This window comes from Myxocyprinus asiaticus, chromosome 2 (assembly GCF_019703515.2).
Source record: "Myxocyprinus asiaticus isolate MX2 ecotype Aquarium Trade chromosome 2, UBuf_Myxa_2, whole genome shotgun sequence".
Classification (NCBI taxonomy): domain Eukaryota; kingdom Metazoa; phylum Chordata; class Actinopteri; order Cypriniformes; family Catostomidae; genus Myxocyprinus; species Myxocyprinus asiaticus.
The window spans coordinates 51,374,667-51,392,673 of record NC_059345.1 but is presented as its reverse complement, the minus strand read 5'-3'; the positions used below and the strand labels follow the sequence as shown (position 1 = coordinate 51,392,673).

Sequence of the window (18,007 nt, the reverse complement as noted above, 5' to 3'; positions counted from 1 at the left end):
AATTCATATTCTGCTTTTATGTTCCTTTGTCCCACTTGTAGGCCACTGGGCTCCATTTCAGACACACAGACAATATCATCCAATGGCTGAATGCAATGACAGATAAGGGCCTTCCCAAGGTTAGTAGTGTAGTTGTATAAGAGCTTTCCTTGTTCTTTCATGAGTTTCTTCTCCATTATTGAGTCACATGCATGACAGAGCTTGCCTTTCAGCAACCGTCCCATGTTTGGCAACAATGCTGCATTCAACCTCATCAGTGAACGTACACTTGTCTCTCCCTGTCAGATTTTCTATCCTGAGACGACAGACATCTACGACAGGAAGAACATGCCACGCTGCATCTATTGCATACATGCTCTCAGGTAACTAGTATGTCTCTGTGGGCATTCATAAATCTCTTTCAAACTCAAGTTCTAATGAGAAGTATTGAAGCGATAGTTGTTGCATAGTATGAAGATAAAAGACAATAAATCAAATATATCTTTCTTTGGTGCAGATTGGAGAGAAAATAACATCTAATGTTTTTCTACTCTAGGCTTAGTTACTCACATGACCGTTCGGTCCTCTCATTGAAAATAAACTGTCGTAGTGAGTACCAATTTTTTTTGGGCAGTTCTAAATGCTATACTTCCCTGTCAGTCGGCCCATCTCACATATGCTGCTATCGTTCTGTCTGGAAAAACCTTCTCACCTGATAGAGGCCAAACGTCCAGGAGGGATGTTTGTAAAATATTTAGTAATCTGGTCTGAGAAATCATAAAATATAATGTACCAAATGTTACAAGATTTACTTATAGATTTATGATTTAATAATAATAATAATAAATAATACCTTGATATGTTTAATAACCCTAATGTTATATAATACTTAATAATAATATTAATATTACAATAATACTCAGACATATTATATACAGAACATTAACATCTTTCAGTCTGTGAATAATTTAGTATTCTCTAACTAAACTGTGTGAAATTTGTATTTTTGCCTTTTTTTTATTCAATTGGCATGAAGGATCTGTAATTTCCTCCTCTGTGCCATCAACTTAATAGCCAAAGATATTGGGAAATACATGAATGAGGAAAAAAAGTGAACCCAGAATGTGTTTGGCACAGTGCATGTTATGCAGTGTAGAGTTCAGATAATATGTATATACTGAAACATGCCATTTGACATTGTAAATAAAATATTCCCAAACAAATCGAAAATTGGAATCTAATGGCCTTTCTAATGCAGAACACAAAAGGAGAATTTTTTATGAATATTCTGGTCCGTCTTTTTAATACAATGGCAGTGCTTAACTTCACTACCCACATCTCATCATCCGGACGGTCTTGCAGGTTTGCGCTTAACAACATCAGGAAAATTAGACCTTTCCTGTCTGAATATGCTGCACAGCTACTGGTCCAAGCTCTGGTCATTTCAAGACTGGACTACTGTAATGCCCTGTTAGCACGATTAAGCCACTGCTGATGGTCCAGAATGCATCAGCGCGTCTGGTCTTCAATCAGCCAAAGAGAGCTCAAGTCACCCCACTCTAGATGTCACTCCACTGGTTACCTGTAGCTGCCCGCATCAAATTTAAGGCTTTCACTCTGGCCTTCAGGACAGCATGTGGAACAGCACCCTGTTACTTTAATTCACTCCTCCAGGTTTATTTCCCCCATTAGCTCTCTGCGGTCAATGAACGAGTGGCGACTGGTGGTCCTGTCACTTAGAGGCACAAAGTCCATTTCACGATGATTCACTTTCACTGTTCATCTGTGTGGAATGAGCTTCCAACCTCCAAACGATCTGCTGAAACCATCTCTACATTCAAGAACCAGCTGAAAACACATCTGTTCTGAGAGCACTTAACTAATCCACACTAAATGCACTTAATATTTAACAATATATAAAAAATAAAAAATTTCTGTCTCTTTCGTCTAAGCTAGCTTCTACTCCAGCCACTTTAAGAACTTGGCAGTGTGATACTGCAAATATTGTTGACTCTTGTACGACAAATTGCTTGCTATGTTCCACATTTGGAAGTCATTTTGGATAAAAGCGTCTGCTAAATTACTAAATGTAAATGGATAGTGCTTCACTTTAAAGCCTAAAAGCACCCAAAAGTGTCTTAAAAGTAGTCCATGCAACTCCTAAGTCTTCTTAAGGCATACGTTTTGATGAGAACAAAAAAAACATGACTTTCGTTTTCTTCCACGCCAAAGTAACTTTTCTGTGAAAATCTTGACGTTGCACATTCATGAGCACTATGAGAGAGGAGCAAGGCAACAAGCTTTCATGGATTATATCTGCATCTACATGTATAATCAATTCATTGGAATTAATGAGGAAACCTGTTCTGGTTTCTGTGGAGGCATTTAGCAAGAGGGTAGGGAAATCCTTCCACCATGTGTAACTCTCACATTCCAGCTCGGTGCAAAATTGACGCTGGGCCCAAAGGCCATAAATCTGGCCTGCAGAAACAGGAAATAACAGCATACTGGGGGCGAAAAATTGGCGGAGACCTGGCGTGGGGTGAGGGGTACTGAAACCAGTTGTGGGGCGTTGTTGTTAGTGTTGATGGAGATCGCTTGTTTGGGATGTGTTAAACTGGAACTAAGTTTCCTGGGAATTTCATTTTTCATAATCACTTTTTCTTTTTTTTACAGTCTCTACCTGTTTAAACTTGGCCTTGCGCCCCAGATAACAGACCTGTATGGCAAGGTTGCCTTCACAGGTGAGTCAGCTCGCTCACTAATCCTCTAGTTTATACAACAACAGCAGGAAAATTCCCCTGTTCCCTGGAGCTGTGGTCAATGTGAAAGTCATTACCAATTGTATGAGTGTTTCCTGTCATTTTGTCTGGCTTGATCTGCCTGCCAAGTTCATGGCTTGAAAATATTTTTTACCAGACCTGTTGAACAATGTCTAGCCAATCACATTGAGTTGAGGAAAAATGCACACCCAAGATTACCTTCCAAAAGGTTAATATATTTATTAAAGCATGACATTGCAATCTTCATACTGAGTCTGCCTAGAATCATACAATAATAAATATAAAAATAAACAGAATACTTTCCATTGAGTTGCACAATCACCATTTTTCACTGTTACTTATTTGTTGAATCTGTTTTTTCTTCACAGAGGAGGAGATTAACAACATGAAGAGTGAATTAGAGAAGTACAACATTCAAATGCCAGCATTTAGCAAAATTGGTGGGATTTTAGCCAACGAATTGTCTGTGGATGAGGCAGCATGTGAGTATTGTTTCAACATCTGCTTTAAATCTTGGCACATTGGCACTCTTGTAAACATAAACAACTAGACGTAGCTTGTACTGCCAGTAGTTTTAATAGCACAGTCAATTACAACGTGTTTTACATTTGTCTGAGCTCAAATGATCTGAATTATCTTCTACTGCAATGATTCAGTGCATGCTGCTGTGATCGCCATCAATGAGGCCATTGACCAGGGAGTCCCTGAGGGCACTCTAGCTGCCATGAGAAACCCAAACGCCATGTTACTGCACCTGGATGAGAGCGCCGCCCAGCATTATCAGGGCACCCTGTTCCAGGCCAAGACTGAGAAAGTGGCCAGTTCCCGAAAAAGAGTACGAACTGCACTCTACAGCCAGTTTCCAAATATTATACTTGTTATATCTGGGTAGCTATGGTCATTTTAGTCACTTATAATATTCCATGATTGTTTGAATGCTGCTTTGGATGCTAGCTGCCCATATATGCAGCACAGCAGCTCGCTACGTTTTGTAACAGAACTGCTGTGATAATGTTCTAAGTAGCAGCATGATATCAATTAAAAAACTATTGATAATTTATCCATTGTTGCATAGTATGAAGATAAAAGACAATAAATCAAATATATCTTTCTTTGGTGCAGATTGGAGAGAACTCTGAGGCTGAAAGAGATGCTTACGACGAACTGCTCACACACGCCGAAATTCAGGGCAACATCAGCAAAGTCAACTGTGTGTACTTGACCACTTATCCCATTACCCCTCGAGCTCATTCTGTTATTTTGAGTTAATGATCTGAGTTCTCATTGTTTGTGCTTTTTCTCAGTGTCCAAAGCCCTGAATTCAGCAGAACAGGCCCTGCTGAGTGGTGATGAGGACAAGCTGTATGATGCTCTCCGTTCCCCAGCTTTGGGCCTGCAGTCTGTACAGGGTCAGAACAAGGGATGGTACCTCAAACAGCTGCTGGCAGATCGTGAGCTGAAGGATCAGGTAATGGGATACATATTGATTTGAGAAAGAATTATGGTATTACAGTAGGGCTAAACAATGAATCCAATTAAAATCTAAATTGTAAGGTAACAATTTTTAAATAAATACGTTCTGCATGCGTCTTGTGCTTTAAAGTGAAGGGGCGGCACTCTGTTCTGTAATCTACTACACTTACTCCAAACATGCGCAGGGCTCATAATACAGTGTTTTTGCAGTCTCCAAGTGGTCCACAATATGTGCACGCTTCACTGCTCTGTTTGTCACTAAGTCAGTCACTTAAAGTATTTCGCTTAACATTGTGCATTAAGAACTTATTATATGGTTCTCTGGACTACTTGATTCTGATTGGTCAATGAAGCCATCTAGCTGTCTGAAATGTCTGAGTAACAACCGCACATCCTGGGATTAAATCAAATCAGACCGGTCATCTGGGTATTGCTGGTACTGGTCATCTGGGAGTCATCTTTCCTATTATTTGGATCACTGTGTGAGCAGTAATTTGTTTTTATTCAAATCCATGTTTCAAGTCCATTTATTTATTTATTTGGCAAATAGTCTTGTAATAGACTGGATAATGAGCAGCCAGATTATCATTTTTACAAAATAATCACCAACAGAACTCAATAACAACAGGTTGACTGTACATCGTCCCTTACATAACGCTTCAGGTTCAAATTTGCATAACTTCAAACATTTTTGGCTGTTACAAGTTACTATACAAATCTAAACAGGGTGCAGAAAATTTTAGTTTTGTGCAGGGTTGCAGGTAGGAATTCATGGGCCCGGTACAAAATCTGTTCATCGGGCCCCCCTCCTGTCCATTCTTTCACTGTCTCCGTGTTTATATACTCGTCTCCCGCTGAACGCATTTAGATCCACTCTACAATTATGGAATAGCCTTTCTGTGGACCCCCCCTCTACTCCGGGCCCCCCTCAAGCCCGGGCCCGGGACAAAAGGTCCAGTTGTACCTCCTTATTAGCAGCCCTGGTTTTGTGTACCAAGGAGTTGACAGCATTTCTCTAGATTTGGAATGAGGAGCATAATTAAAACTATAAGTTGGGTTTCCATCCAACAATTTTTACGTGAATTTTCAAATTGCGCATAAGAAATCCTGAATGGCAACTCTTGATATGCGAATAAACTCTCAGAATTCGCATAAAATTGAATGCGCTAGGAGGAGGTGGATTTTCTTGAGTTTCGCATTAGTTAAAATGCGTATTAAGGTGATGTGAAACCGTTTATTCGCAAAACGATGACGTGTTTTACTTTTGTCCATTCGACCATTTGATGTGACTGGCTCAACGAAAGGTCCGATCTTGGCACACAATTTTTCATGCAAAGCCCATGACATTCGGAAGTGTTTAACCCACAGCTGGTCTTTAAAGTGGGTTCTCGCAATCTGCCAGAACAGTTTTGAGCGCAGGTGTTCCCATGTATGCTGAGGCTGGCGGCGTATGGGCATCGCATCCATTTCAACCCTCATTATATCAGATATTACACCTTATTCTGTGGTGTGTCCTGGCAGCATTTAATAAAAGGAGGCACAATTGCTCCAGTCCTGCTAATACAACTCTCCACTAAGCAAGGAGGTCATTCAGCTGCTCCATCAAGACAAGGCGGGCTCCCTCAAGATAATGTGCATGACATAGTGGATGGAAACGCGCAATGATTCGTATTTTCTTTAGTCACATTTTTAGAAATGCGCTTAAAAAATGCTAAACATTTAGATGGAAACCCAGCTATTGTCTACTATTACACAAAAATGTTTATCATATTGCATTTGAAATGGCAATTACAATATCTGTCAAAAATAATCATTCAATTATTTTGTTTTACCAAATTGTGCAGCCCTAGATTGTGGCATCTCATCATCATATCTTTTCTCTTCATCCTTCCCATATCTAGAATGCCCCAGGAGAGCCACTGACCAAGGAAGAGTTACAGAGTGGAGTGGAAGCAGCCAATGAGCTTGCAGCAGACTATCAAAAATGTAAGTACTCCCTTCTGTATCACTACATTCTTTTGAATCCTGAAGTAGTTTGCATTGCCAGATAGCCATGGTAGAAAATTTTAACATGTCAGAGATGCCAGTGTTTTGTTTGTCTCTATTTTATTTATTCATTAATGCTGTCCCACAGCTGTCACTCTGTGAAAAGAACAATGAGTGAGATGTTTGTGTGTGTTTGTCAGTGCTGCGGGCGGTGGAGAGGATTAATGCTGCCATCAGAAAGGGTGTAGCAGAGGAAACAGTTAATGAACTGATGAACCCAGATGCTCAGTTGCCGCAGGTGTACCCGATTGCTGCCGATCTGTACCAAAGAGAACTTGCCAGCCTGCAACAGCAGAGCCCAGAGGTTAGAACGCACACACACACACACACACACACACACACACACACACACACACATTCATATCCAGATAAGATCTACTGTATAACCAGGCCAACACAGAACTCCACAGACTCGGATCGCCCATCTTTAAAAAAGTTCTAAACATGCCTCCCCATTCCATCATAATTTGCTCACCCTCCTGTCGTTCCAAACCCGTATGACTTTTTTTCATAAATTCTCACTGTAAAGCTAAAAATGCTGATGCTTCTCTCCAGCGGGTTGTGTGAATGCGGCTTAAGTTACGGTTAAGAGGTCCTTTCTCCATCACTTGATCATTGACACGGAATCGTTGTTGTGTTTGTTTGTGGTGTGTGTCAGTGTAATGACCCCTGACACATTTCAACAGTTCCGTCCTATTCCAACCAGTGCTCAAAACTCACTCTGAGCTGAATAAAATGTCAATCTAATTTCAACATTTATTAAATGCATTAAACGTATTAATTTTGACATCTCTAGTATTTATTAGATTTAATTTTTGTTAATTTGATTGTGCTCTCAGCTGCCAATAAGAATGTAATACTCTCAGGTCTTTGCAACACATTTTACCATGTTTAAACCTATTTAATAGATTATCCCCTAAAATAAACACAGAAAGTTAGAATAAAGTCAGTAGATTCCATCTGGCACTACGCATAAAAATAATATTAACTATTTTGCTGTACCCAATCCTTCCAAATTAAATTATTTACATGAAGTTTACATAAGTTGATGATCTGGAACTGTTCAGCATATTCTGAGTGATTTTCATGCTCTGCTTGACTGCACAGGGCTCTTTGTCACACCCGGAGCTGCTAGTTGCTGTGGAGATGCTGTCATCTGTGGTGGTGATCAATGAGGCGCTGGATGTAGGGGACCGGCAGGCAGTTTGGAAACAGCTCAGCAGTTCTGTCACCGGCCTCAGCAATGTAGAGGACGAGTATGCCCAGAGGTGAGAGTGAGTGATAACAGACTCACATACAGTTAGAATCAACATGAAATCATTATTGACACCATTTACCTAAAAATGAAAATTCAGTCATCATTTACTCAACCTCATGTTGTTCCAAACCTATAGTAAGTTGTTCTAAAGATGTTAGGCAGAATGTTGGCCTCACTCACCATTCACTTGGAAATAAAAATGTTATGGAAAAAAATGCCATGAAAGTGAATGGTGATTGAGGTTTACATGCTGCCTAACATTTCCTCTTCTCCACCATGGAAGAAAGTCATACAGGTTTGGAGCCACATGAGGGTGAGTAAATAATAATAGAATTGTCATGTTTTGTGTGAAAATAAAGCTTCAATAACTTGCATTCATATTGTATCCCTTAAAGGGATAGTTCACCCAAAAATAAAAATGATCTCGTCATTTACTTTCATGCCATCCCAGATGTGTATGACTTTCTTTCTTCTGCAGAACACAAACGAAGATTTTAGAAGAAAATTTTAGCTCTGTATGTCCTTTTAATGCAAGTGAATGGTGACCAGAACTTTGAAGCTCCAAAAAGCACATAAAGGCAGCATAAAAGTAATCTATACAACTCCAGTGGTTTAATCCATGTCTTCTGAAGAGATGCAATCACTTTGGGTGAGAAACAGATCCATATTTCAGTCCTTTTTTACTATAAATTAAAAAATGATTTAAATATAGATCTGTTTCTCACCTGCACCTATTATATTGCTTCTGAAGGCATAGTCATATGGATTACAAAAGTATGGATTACTTTTATGCTGACATTATGATTTATTTGGAGTTCAAAATGTCTGGTCACCATTCACTTGCATTGTATTGATCTACAGAGCTGAAATATTCTTCTAAAAATCTTCGTTTGTGAAAATCATACACATCTGGGATGGCATGAGGGTGAATAAATGATGAGAGAATTAAACATTTTGGGTGAACTGTCCCTTTGATACATGTTCATGGACTTTGACATTGTGCACGATTCATCTGTGCGTGTTTTTCTTTCTTTTTTTTTCTTTTTTTTTTTTTTTTTTAAAGAAAAGCATTTGTAACCTTTCATCAAAATGTAATAACTAGATTTCCCCCTCTGAAATGATTTTCCTTTTCCACTATCATCACACTGATGTGGGATATTAAATAATGTTAACCAAAATCCAAATAGCTCTCTAGGCATTGTTTTAGTAAACTTGCATTCAGGTCTGTCTCCCTTCGGGTATGGAATGCCCACTTTTCACTATCCAATCAATTCTTAATGGAAAAAAAATCCCATCCCATCCTAAATGTAATTCCCTTTGATAATCCTGCTTCACTTTAAAATAGGTTATATTATGAAAGTAAAATGGGTTGTGAAAGCTATTTCATGTTGACTTTAAAGAAACATGCTAACACTGCCTATATGGTTGCAGAACATACTGATTTATTTCACTCTATTTGGTGATTCCCTGCAGGTATATAGATGAGCTGATACGTCTGAAGGCAGCTGCGAGGGAGGAGGGTAGCGATTATCTTTCCTGGAATGACATCCAGGCCTGCGTGGACCAGGTCAACAGTACAATTCAAGAGGAACATGAAAGTGAGTCTAACATGGTGCAAAGTATTCACAACTATCCTGAATGAAAACAGATCAAATTCAGATTCTACTGATAGTGCTGAACCTCTTATGGTTTCAGGGATTGCTGCTATTGGTCTGATCAATGAGGCCTTGGATGAGGGTGACCTACAGAAGACAATGGCTGCTTTACAGCACCCTGCTGCCAAGCTAACAGATATAGATCCGTCTTTGGCCCAGCATTATTATGATATACTGCAGGAGGCAAGGAGAGAGAAGGCCCACGTATGTAATCACACAAAACTCTCCGCACTCTGGTTAGGGCACATAAAAAGCTTTGTTTTCGGTCATAGAAGTCTAGACTTCATAGTAGCAGCTAATGGAATTCCCTTCATCAAGGGAAGTCTAAGGTTTGAATACTTATCATGTGAGTGCTGTGAGCTTCTCTTGACTCAAGTCTGATGACATCATCTGACATTCCTCACCCTCATGTTTTGTCTGGCTTTCAATCGCAAGCTTCCCTGTCCATCTCAACAAAAATTTCCTTAATTTTTCATGTACTGGACTGTAATGTGTAGGAATGACTATTTGAAAATTTTCTAGAGGTTTTACATGACCTTACTTGACCTCTTTTGAGGAAAGGTTTTTATGTGTATGGTAAAAGGAGACATTGGCTCTAATCTGAGGCTCACCGATTGAGATAAATGAAGTATGTTCAGGTCTAACAGGTAAGCAAACATTTTAGTTTTGTGTTTAGTCAATTTTTAGGCCACGTGTTTCCTGTGGACATGAAACTGAAACCTCAGGGACGCAGGTGAATGCTGTAGGACACATAGGAGGCCACGGTTTACCGCAGCGGAGTGTGCCACTGTGGTTTAGAGCTGTATTGAAATTTCTAAGACAAAGGGCAGTCTTTTAAAGTTACATTTGTTTTGAAGATATCTTTACCAACATATCCAGAGGACTCTTGAGGCTTCAGATGTTACAGACCCTAAATACCATGTTTGGTTTGCTTTCTTGTAGGCAGTTCTTTTAAATTTAACCTGAAGTGTTGGTGTACCATATATCTAATCTCACCACTCATTTAACTTGGTTTTGTCTTATAACCGACATGATGCTGCTATTGGACCCTAATTTCTGCCACACTCCTATATAGAATGCATGCTGCCCAAAAACATGGCTGGAAAAACAAAGTGTTTCCTTTCGTCATGATTTTCACAGACGTCGGAAATAACAAGTCTGATGACTCTTTCTCTGCCTTAAAAGGGCAAAATTGTGGTCCTGAATGCTGCCATTGCTCAGTAAAGGATTTTTAGCTGTGACATCACTCCTGGCTTACACTAACGTGGGTCACTCTGCAGTGTGAAGCAGCACAGATAAAGCCAGATCTGCTTAACTGACTCAGGAAGTGGTTAGAAAGGAAGTTTGAGGATATTTTAACTTCCGCAATTTCAAACGATCTCCAGCTGAAGACATAAGTTGTACTCAAAAGATGGAGTGATATGTGACCAGACAGGCAGCAACTATTTCAGATGATTCTTAATTGACTTAAATAATCACATTCTTTTGAGTAAAATTAGAATTGTTTGTGAAGCTTTGACCTGTTTCGTAAGAAGTGGGATATGAAAATTTAAAATCAATACTATACATGCATTTAAATTGTGAGGTTGAGTCATTATTTTCTCAACATCCTGTATTAATTTCCTACTTAAATGCTATGCATGTTCACATTTAAAGAACACATTTACACATTTGACATTCACTCGAGTGTGTGTGGAGTAGAAGTATTTCCTCTTCTTTCGTATAGTGTTATAAACCAGGCCCAGTGGACACGGTAATGTAATCTTGGACATTGCACCACACCCCTTTTCACTTCCTTTGTCAGAGTGGACAGATTTTATTCAGAAGTGCTAATGAATTCCACTCCACCCCAATAGGACACTTTGTACCATATTTGTGCTCTAATCCAGCAGGAATTATTTTAATACAGGCGATGAAATGTTACCCATTGAAGCAGAGTCTTATCAACATATAAAGGAGTGTTTTTGTCACAATTTGTCACACCCTCGGGTTTGGTGTGCTCACTGTGCTGCTGTTGATCTGCTAAAAAGGCGGGCAGATTGCAAAAAGGGGCATGTGCACTCAGCAAATCAGAGAGCCGCAGACTGTGCTCAGGAAACTGAGCTCAGCATGTATATGCAGTTGCCGCTATTATGAGAGGACAGCTGCACCACCTGGTGACAGTAGTAATGTATCAACATCTGTTCATTCGGCAGATGCTTCTTTCCAAATCGACATACAAATGAGAAGATAAGCAGAAGCAATTAATCCAAGGGAGAAAACAATATACAGTGGCAAGAAAAAGCATGTGAACCCTTTGGAATTAGCTGGTTTTCTGCATTAATTGGTCATAATGACACTTTCTGCCTGCCAATCATTGTTTTCATAATATTGCAGTTGCAGCAAATTTCTGAGGCTTACTGCCATTTTATTTATTTATTTATTTATTTATTTATTTATTTGTCACATACGCAGTTATATACAATATACAACTTGCAATGAAATGTAAACCTGGTCAGCTTCATAGACTGTGCATGTATATAAATAGTACGATAAAAATAGTATGATAAAAAAGTAACTAATAATATAAAAACAAGATTAGAAAATGTCAATGGTTCAACCATTGACCTTTTGACCTGGTTCAACATTTTAGGATTCCCAGATCTCAGTTCTTTATGTATTTACAGCTGTGCCATCTGCTGTGTACTATTTTTGGGAGTAGCATACACCCCCCTAAAGATACTCTGGGAGTGGTGATTACTGCTCTTGGAAAAGGTCATGAGGCATCAGTGTATTACTCCCTGCTAATTCAGAGTCTGGGTGACAGAGCTTCAACTTCTCTTAAGAGAGTATGGGAGAAAGATTTAAATTTGGTATTGGAGGAGGGAGTGTGGGCTAGAATTCTAAAAACGTCAAGTCTGCATCTAGAGATTCAAGGGTGCGTCTGATGCAGTTTAAGATTTTGCATCGATTCTATTGGACCCCTTCTAGATTGTATAGGCTTGGCCTTAAAGACGCACCCACCTGCTGGCGATGTCAATCAGAAGACGGGGACACAACCCATGTTTTTTTGGGATGTGTTAAGATCCATGTGTTCGGGGGGGAGGGGTTTAATGTATTTAATTGATTCCGTATTTTATGTTGTGTTTGTCTGTCTTGTGGATGGAATCAATAAAAACTGTTAATAAAATATATATATATATATATATATATATATATATATAAACAAGGAATGTACAAAGATGCAGAGTATGTTACGTGGCAGTAACAATAGAAAGTGCAGTGTGCAGAGTGTCACAGAGTATAAATATAGCATAAGAGTCTTATGAGATAAGTGAAGTACGCATGTCCATGTTGAGGACTCTGATGGCCTGAGGGAAGAAGCTCCTCCTGAGCCTCTCGGTTTTGGCCATCAGACTGCGGAAGTGCTTGCCAGATCGCAGCAGGCTGAACAGAATATTACCGGGGATGGAGTCCTTGATGATTTTAACTGCTCTGTTACTGCATCACCTGGTGTAAATGTCTTGAAGAGAGGGTAAAGCAGTCCCGGAGATGCGCTCAGCTAAGTGCACCACTCTCTGCAGGGCTTTGCGATCCTGGATAGAGCAGTTACCATACCACACTGAGTCAGTATACTCTCTATAGCCCCAGTATAGAAAGTTTTTATGATCACTGGAGAGACCTTGAATTTCCTCAGCTGTCTCAGATGGTACAACCGTTGTCTAGCTTTGTTCACCTGAGCTTGAGTGTGATGAGTCCAGGTCAGGTCCTCAGAGATGTGTACTCCAAGGTACTTGAAACGATTCACCCTCTCCACAGGGGTCCCGCCAGTCTTGAGAGGGGTGTAGGTACTCTGCTGCCCCTTCCTGAAGTCCACAACCAACTCCTTGGTTTTGCTGACATTCAGAGTGAGGCATTTAGCCTGGCACCATGATGTCAGTATCTCTAGCTCATCAAGGTAGACGGCCTAATTGTTAGAAATGAGGACCATAACCAATGTGTCGTCAGGAAACTTAGCGATAGTTGTGGAGCTGTGAGAGGACACACAGTCATATGTGTAGAGAGAGTAGAGCAGAGGGCTCAGGACACAACCCTGTGGGGCTCCCGTGCTCATGGTGATGGAGTTGGAGGTTCACTGGCCTACTCTCACTACCTGGGGTCTAACTGTGAGGAACTCCTGAACCCAGTCACAGAGGGTGGCATTTAATCCGAGGCCCCTGAGTTTGGAGGCCAACCTGCGGGGTACTATGGTATTAAAGGCTGAGCTATAATCTATAAACAGCAGCCTCATATAGTTCCCTTTGAATTTTGCTCATAACAGTTGTCAGTTGAGGGCGCTATTTTGCTGCTGTTGTTTTTGACAACTGTTTCTGTTTGTGTCGGTCTCATTAAAGCTCATTTGAAATCTTTGGAGAGCGGGGTTTTGGAAAAGGAGGTGTGGCTAATCCAACGGGTCAGTTTGTGGAAATTTTAGAAAGGCTAAAATTGCTTACAGCACCTTTAAGCTAACAACAAACAAACAATTATAATATTTTATGTCTTTATTGAACACATCCCATTAAATGTTCACACTGCTGTGGAAAAAGTAAATGAACCTTTGGATTTAATATCTGGTCGATCCTCCTTTGGCAGCAATAACCTCAACCAAGCATTTCTGTTAGCTGCGATTAGACCTGCACAACATTCAGAATACATTTTTTCATTCTTCCTTACAGGACTACTACAGCTCATATTCTTAGGACGGCTCTCTTGAGGTCATTCCAAAGCATCTATATTGGGTTATGGTCTGGGCCCTGACTGGGCCACTCCAAAAGATGGATTTATTTTTTTTGAAGCCATTCTGCAGTGGATTTACATTGATGTTTAGGGTCATTGCTCTGATGCATTACCCAACTTCTACTGAGCTTCAGCTACTGCACAGCCACCCTGACATTATCTGGGAGGATATCTAGATAAACTTGGGAATTCATTGTTCCCTCAATGATGGCAAACGGTCCAGGCCCCGAAGCAGCAAAGTGGTCCCAAGTCCACCATACTTCACCATTGGGATGATGTTTTCATGTTGGTATGCGGTGCCCTTTTTACACCATACGTAGTGCTGCGTGTTTTTCCCAAATTATTCAACCTTAGTTTCATCAGTCCACAAAACTTTTTTCCCAGTAGCATTGTGGAGTGTCAAGTTGGTATTTGGCTTCAGGCACGCATCACTGTTTTTGTTGGAAAGCAGCGGCTTCCTTCGTGGTGTCCTGCCATGGACACCATATCTGTTTAATGATTTACATATGGTAGACTCATGAACAGAGATGGTAACCAGTTCCAGTGATTCCTTCAAGTCTTCAGCTGTCTTTCTAGGGTTCTTTTTTTTTTTTTTACCTCATTGAGCATTCTGCGGTGTGGCTGGATGGCCACTTCTAGAGAGAGTGTTCACAGTACTAAATCGATTTCATTTATAGACAGTTTGTCTAACTGTGGACAGATGAATATCTAAACTCTTCAAGATAAATGTGTAACCCTTTCCAGCTTCATGCAGAGCAACAATTCTTGATCGTAGGTCTTCTGAGATCTCTCTTTTTTTTTTTTTTTTTTTTTTGTGAGTCATGGTCTACGTCAGCAGATGCTTCTTGTGAATACCAAACTTAAAATGTTTGAGTGCTTGTTGTTAGTCAAAGTAGCTCTAACCCACACCTCCAATCTCGTTTCATTAACTGGATGCCAGGTTTGCCAACGCCTGACTCTAATTAGCTTTTGTTGACGTCATTAGTCTGGAGATTCACATACATTTTTTAACCTAAACTGTGAATGATGTATTCAATATGTACAAGAACAATACAATAATTTGTGTGTTATTTGTTCAAACAGATTGTTTTTGTTCATTATTGTAACTTAGATGAAGATAAAGCCAGATTTTAAGAAAACTTTATACATAAATGCAGATAATTCTAAAGGGTTCACTTTTTCTTGCCAGTAGGTCAGCTCTGTTTGTTCTTGTTTATGACAATAATTGTTTATTTAGCTTTAGCAGTTCCTACTGCCAGACTTACTGTCTATCAGTTTATACATTATTTGTTGGGACCAAATGGTGTTGATGTAGAGATGTCTGTGAGGTGTTTTTTCATCCAGGTCATACATTTACATTTACATTTATTAATTTAGCAGACGCTTTAATCCAAAGCGACAGCAAAAGCGATTTGAATGGATTAAATAAAAGAATGGAGTGAGCTTTTTTTTTTTTTTTTTTTTTTTTTTTTTATTAAATGAAAATATAATTAATAGGATGCATTAATAGGATTGGGTCAAGTGCTCACGAAAGGGTAACACTAATAACATTAGTTAATGCATTAGGTATCATGAATTAACCATAAACAATATATTTTTACAGCAGATTCATCTTTGTTAATGTTAGTTAATAAAAATAAAATTGTTAGTTTGTGTTAGTTCATAGTGCATTAACTAATGGTAACATATACAACTTTTGATTTGTACAATGAATATGTTGAAATTAACATTAACCAAGATTAATAAATGCTGTAAAATTGTTTATTGTTTGTTCATGTTAACTAATGTTATTAACAATCATGTTTACTAATGTTAACAAATGGAACCTTATTGTAAAGTGTTACCCACGAAAGAGATGTTTCTTGAAAATAGTTTAAGAATACAATAGTTTACCTGTTGACAGTTAAAATATGTTTGTTAATGGAATTAATGTACTGCAACATATCTCTAGAGAAGGTGTGACTGACACCTAGTGCCCATATTAGTATTATCCTTACTAAATAACTCCAAATCTAGTCAGTTTGAGTCAGTTCTACTCTTGTTAGTTTGAGTTGCCAAAGTGGGTGGACATAACAACATTGGTGAGTTTGGGATGGTCTATCGGTTTTTCCAAGCAATTGCAGATAGAGTTGGTGTTTGAAAATGTCTTGAAATAGTCTACATTTTTTCAATTCTGTTTGGTGCTAATGGCACAGAAATGAAATGGTCAGCTTTAAATTCTGTTCTCAGAATTCTCAGAACTCACAATGGTTGAAGATGGTTAATTGACTCCTTGTCATTGTAAATGTATTTCCAGGAGTGTGGAGATCCTTCTGCAGTACTTTGGCTAGATGAGATCCAGGATGCCATCCTGAGGGCCAACAAGGACTCTGAAGAAGCTTTGCAGTGTAATGCTCATTTAAATGATAGTACATTTAAAGTTACACTCAGAACTTCTCTCTTCTTGTGTGTTTATTCAGTCTGTATCTCCCAGCTTTAATTAAAGATTTGAAGGCGGATGATTCTTTTCTTTAAATCACCCCAGTTTTTCTAAAGAGTGATCTTCTTGCCTTCCTTTAGTCTCTCGGGCGATCCAGTCCATTAATGAGGCTGTGGATAACAGGGACGCTTCTAAGACGCTGGCAGCTCTGCGCTCACCTGCTGCTGGTCTGTATGGAGTCACTCCAGAATGTGCTCAGACATACCAGGATGACTTGTACAAAATCAAGGAGGACAAGAAAAAGGAAGGTGAGAGTGGGTTCTTGTGTTGTGCTGTTTCTGGAACTTGCTGTGATAGTTGGTACAAATATATATACTGTGTATATACACAGTATATATATTCGTACCAACTATCATAGCAAGGTGTAATGTCTTAAGACACCTATTTCAGTGATATGTCGGATAGTAGGAACATTATATGCATGGTAATAGAGTAATGGAGTGAGTTGTTTTAGGGGAAAATGGCAGTGAATGGATGAAGCACTGGGTGAAGGGAGGACACAACTACTACTATAACCTGAAGACTGGACAAGGAACCTGGGATGAGTCTGCAGACTTTGTTCCAAACAACACTCAACTCAACAAGGAGGAAATACAGGTAGAATTTCATGGGATTCTTTGTTACAGCTGAACAATTTTCTCCTTTCCTCAGCTGTCAAATATTATCTCTTAAAGGGATAGTTCATCCAAAAATGAAAATTCTCTCATCATTTACTCACCCTCATGCCATCCCAGATGTGTATGATTTTCTTTCTTCGGCTGAACACAAACCAAGGTTTTTTGAAGAATATTTCAGCTCTGTAGGTCCTTTTGATGCAATTGAATGGTGACCAGATCTTTCAAACTCCAAAAATCACATAAAAATTGCATAAAAGTAATCCATAAGACTCCAGTGATTAAATCCATGTCTTCAGAAGCGATATAATGGGTGTGAGTGAGAAATTGACCTGTTTCTCACCCACTCTTGTCATATCACTTCTGAAGACATGGATTTAATCACTGGAGTCTTATGGATTACTTTTATGCAATTTTTATGTGATTTTTGGACCTTCAAAGGTCTGGTCAACATATGCTTGAATTGTAATGATCTACAGAGCTGAAATATTCTTCTAAAAATCTTCGTTTGTGTTCAGCAGAAGAAAGAAAATCATGAATAAATTATGAGAGAATTTAAAAAATTTTTGGTGAATTATCCCTTTAAGGGATACAATATGAATGCAAGTTATTGAAGTTTTATTTTCTACTGCTGCTGGAAAGAATATTAATTTTTTATAAGTTAACACTTCTTAGATCAACATAATGTCTGTGTGTCTTTGTAGTCTGTTGTGTCAGGAGTAACAACGGCATATAACCGAGAGCAGCTGTGGTTGGCCAACGAGAGTTTGATCGCCAAGCTGCAGGCACGTTGCCGTGGTTTTCTGGTGCGGCGTGGAATGAAAGAACGTCTTGGGTTCTTGGAGTCTCAAGAGGCATCTGTTAAATGCATACAGGTCATTCTCCTCTTGCTTCATCCTGTTAGTGCCAGACAAAACTTTAAAGGACATCACTGTAAATGTAAAACTGTATTAACTTTTTTAAAG

General features: G+C 39.2%; 1 protein-coding gene across 1 annotated transcript in view; it reads left to right on the top strand.

Moving 5' to 3' along the window:
* Positions 1-18,007, top strand: part of iqgap1 (IQ motif containing GTPase activating protein 1) — a 56,790-nt gene that overhangs the window by 24,817 nt on the left and 13,966 nt on the right. The window contains exons 4-19 of the mRNA XM_051652506.1: positions 42-119; positions 286-362; positions 2,656-2,723; positions 3,131-3,244; positions 3,419-3,597; positions 3,885-3,972; positions 4,067-4,230; positions 6,137-6,221; positions 6,422-6,585; positions 7,389-7,549; positions 9,013-9,137; positions 9,235-9,398; positions 16,246-16,336; positions 16,509-16,676; positions 16,883-17,025; positions 17,747-17,917. Coding sequence (XP_051508466.1) covers positions 42-119; positions 286-362; positions 2,656-2,723; positions 3,131-3,244; positions 3,419-3,597; positions 3,885-3,972; positions 4,067-4,230; positions 6,137-6,221; positions 6,422-6,585; positions 7,389-7,549; positions 9,013-9,137; positions 9,235-9,398; positions 16,246-16,336; positions 16,509-16,676; positions 16,883-17,025; positions 17,747-17,917 — 2,040 coding nt within the window. The remainder of the gene's footprint in view (positions 1-41; positions 120-285; positions 363-2,655; positions 2,724-3,130; positions 3,245-3,418; positions 3,598-3,884; positions 3,973-4,066; positions 4,231-6,136; positions 6,222-6,421; positions 6,586-7,388; positions 7,550-9,012; positions 9,138-9,234; positions 9,399-16,245; positions 16,337-16,508; positions 16,677-16,882; positions 17,026-17,746; positions 17,918-18,007) is intronic.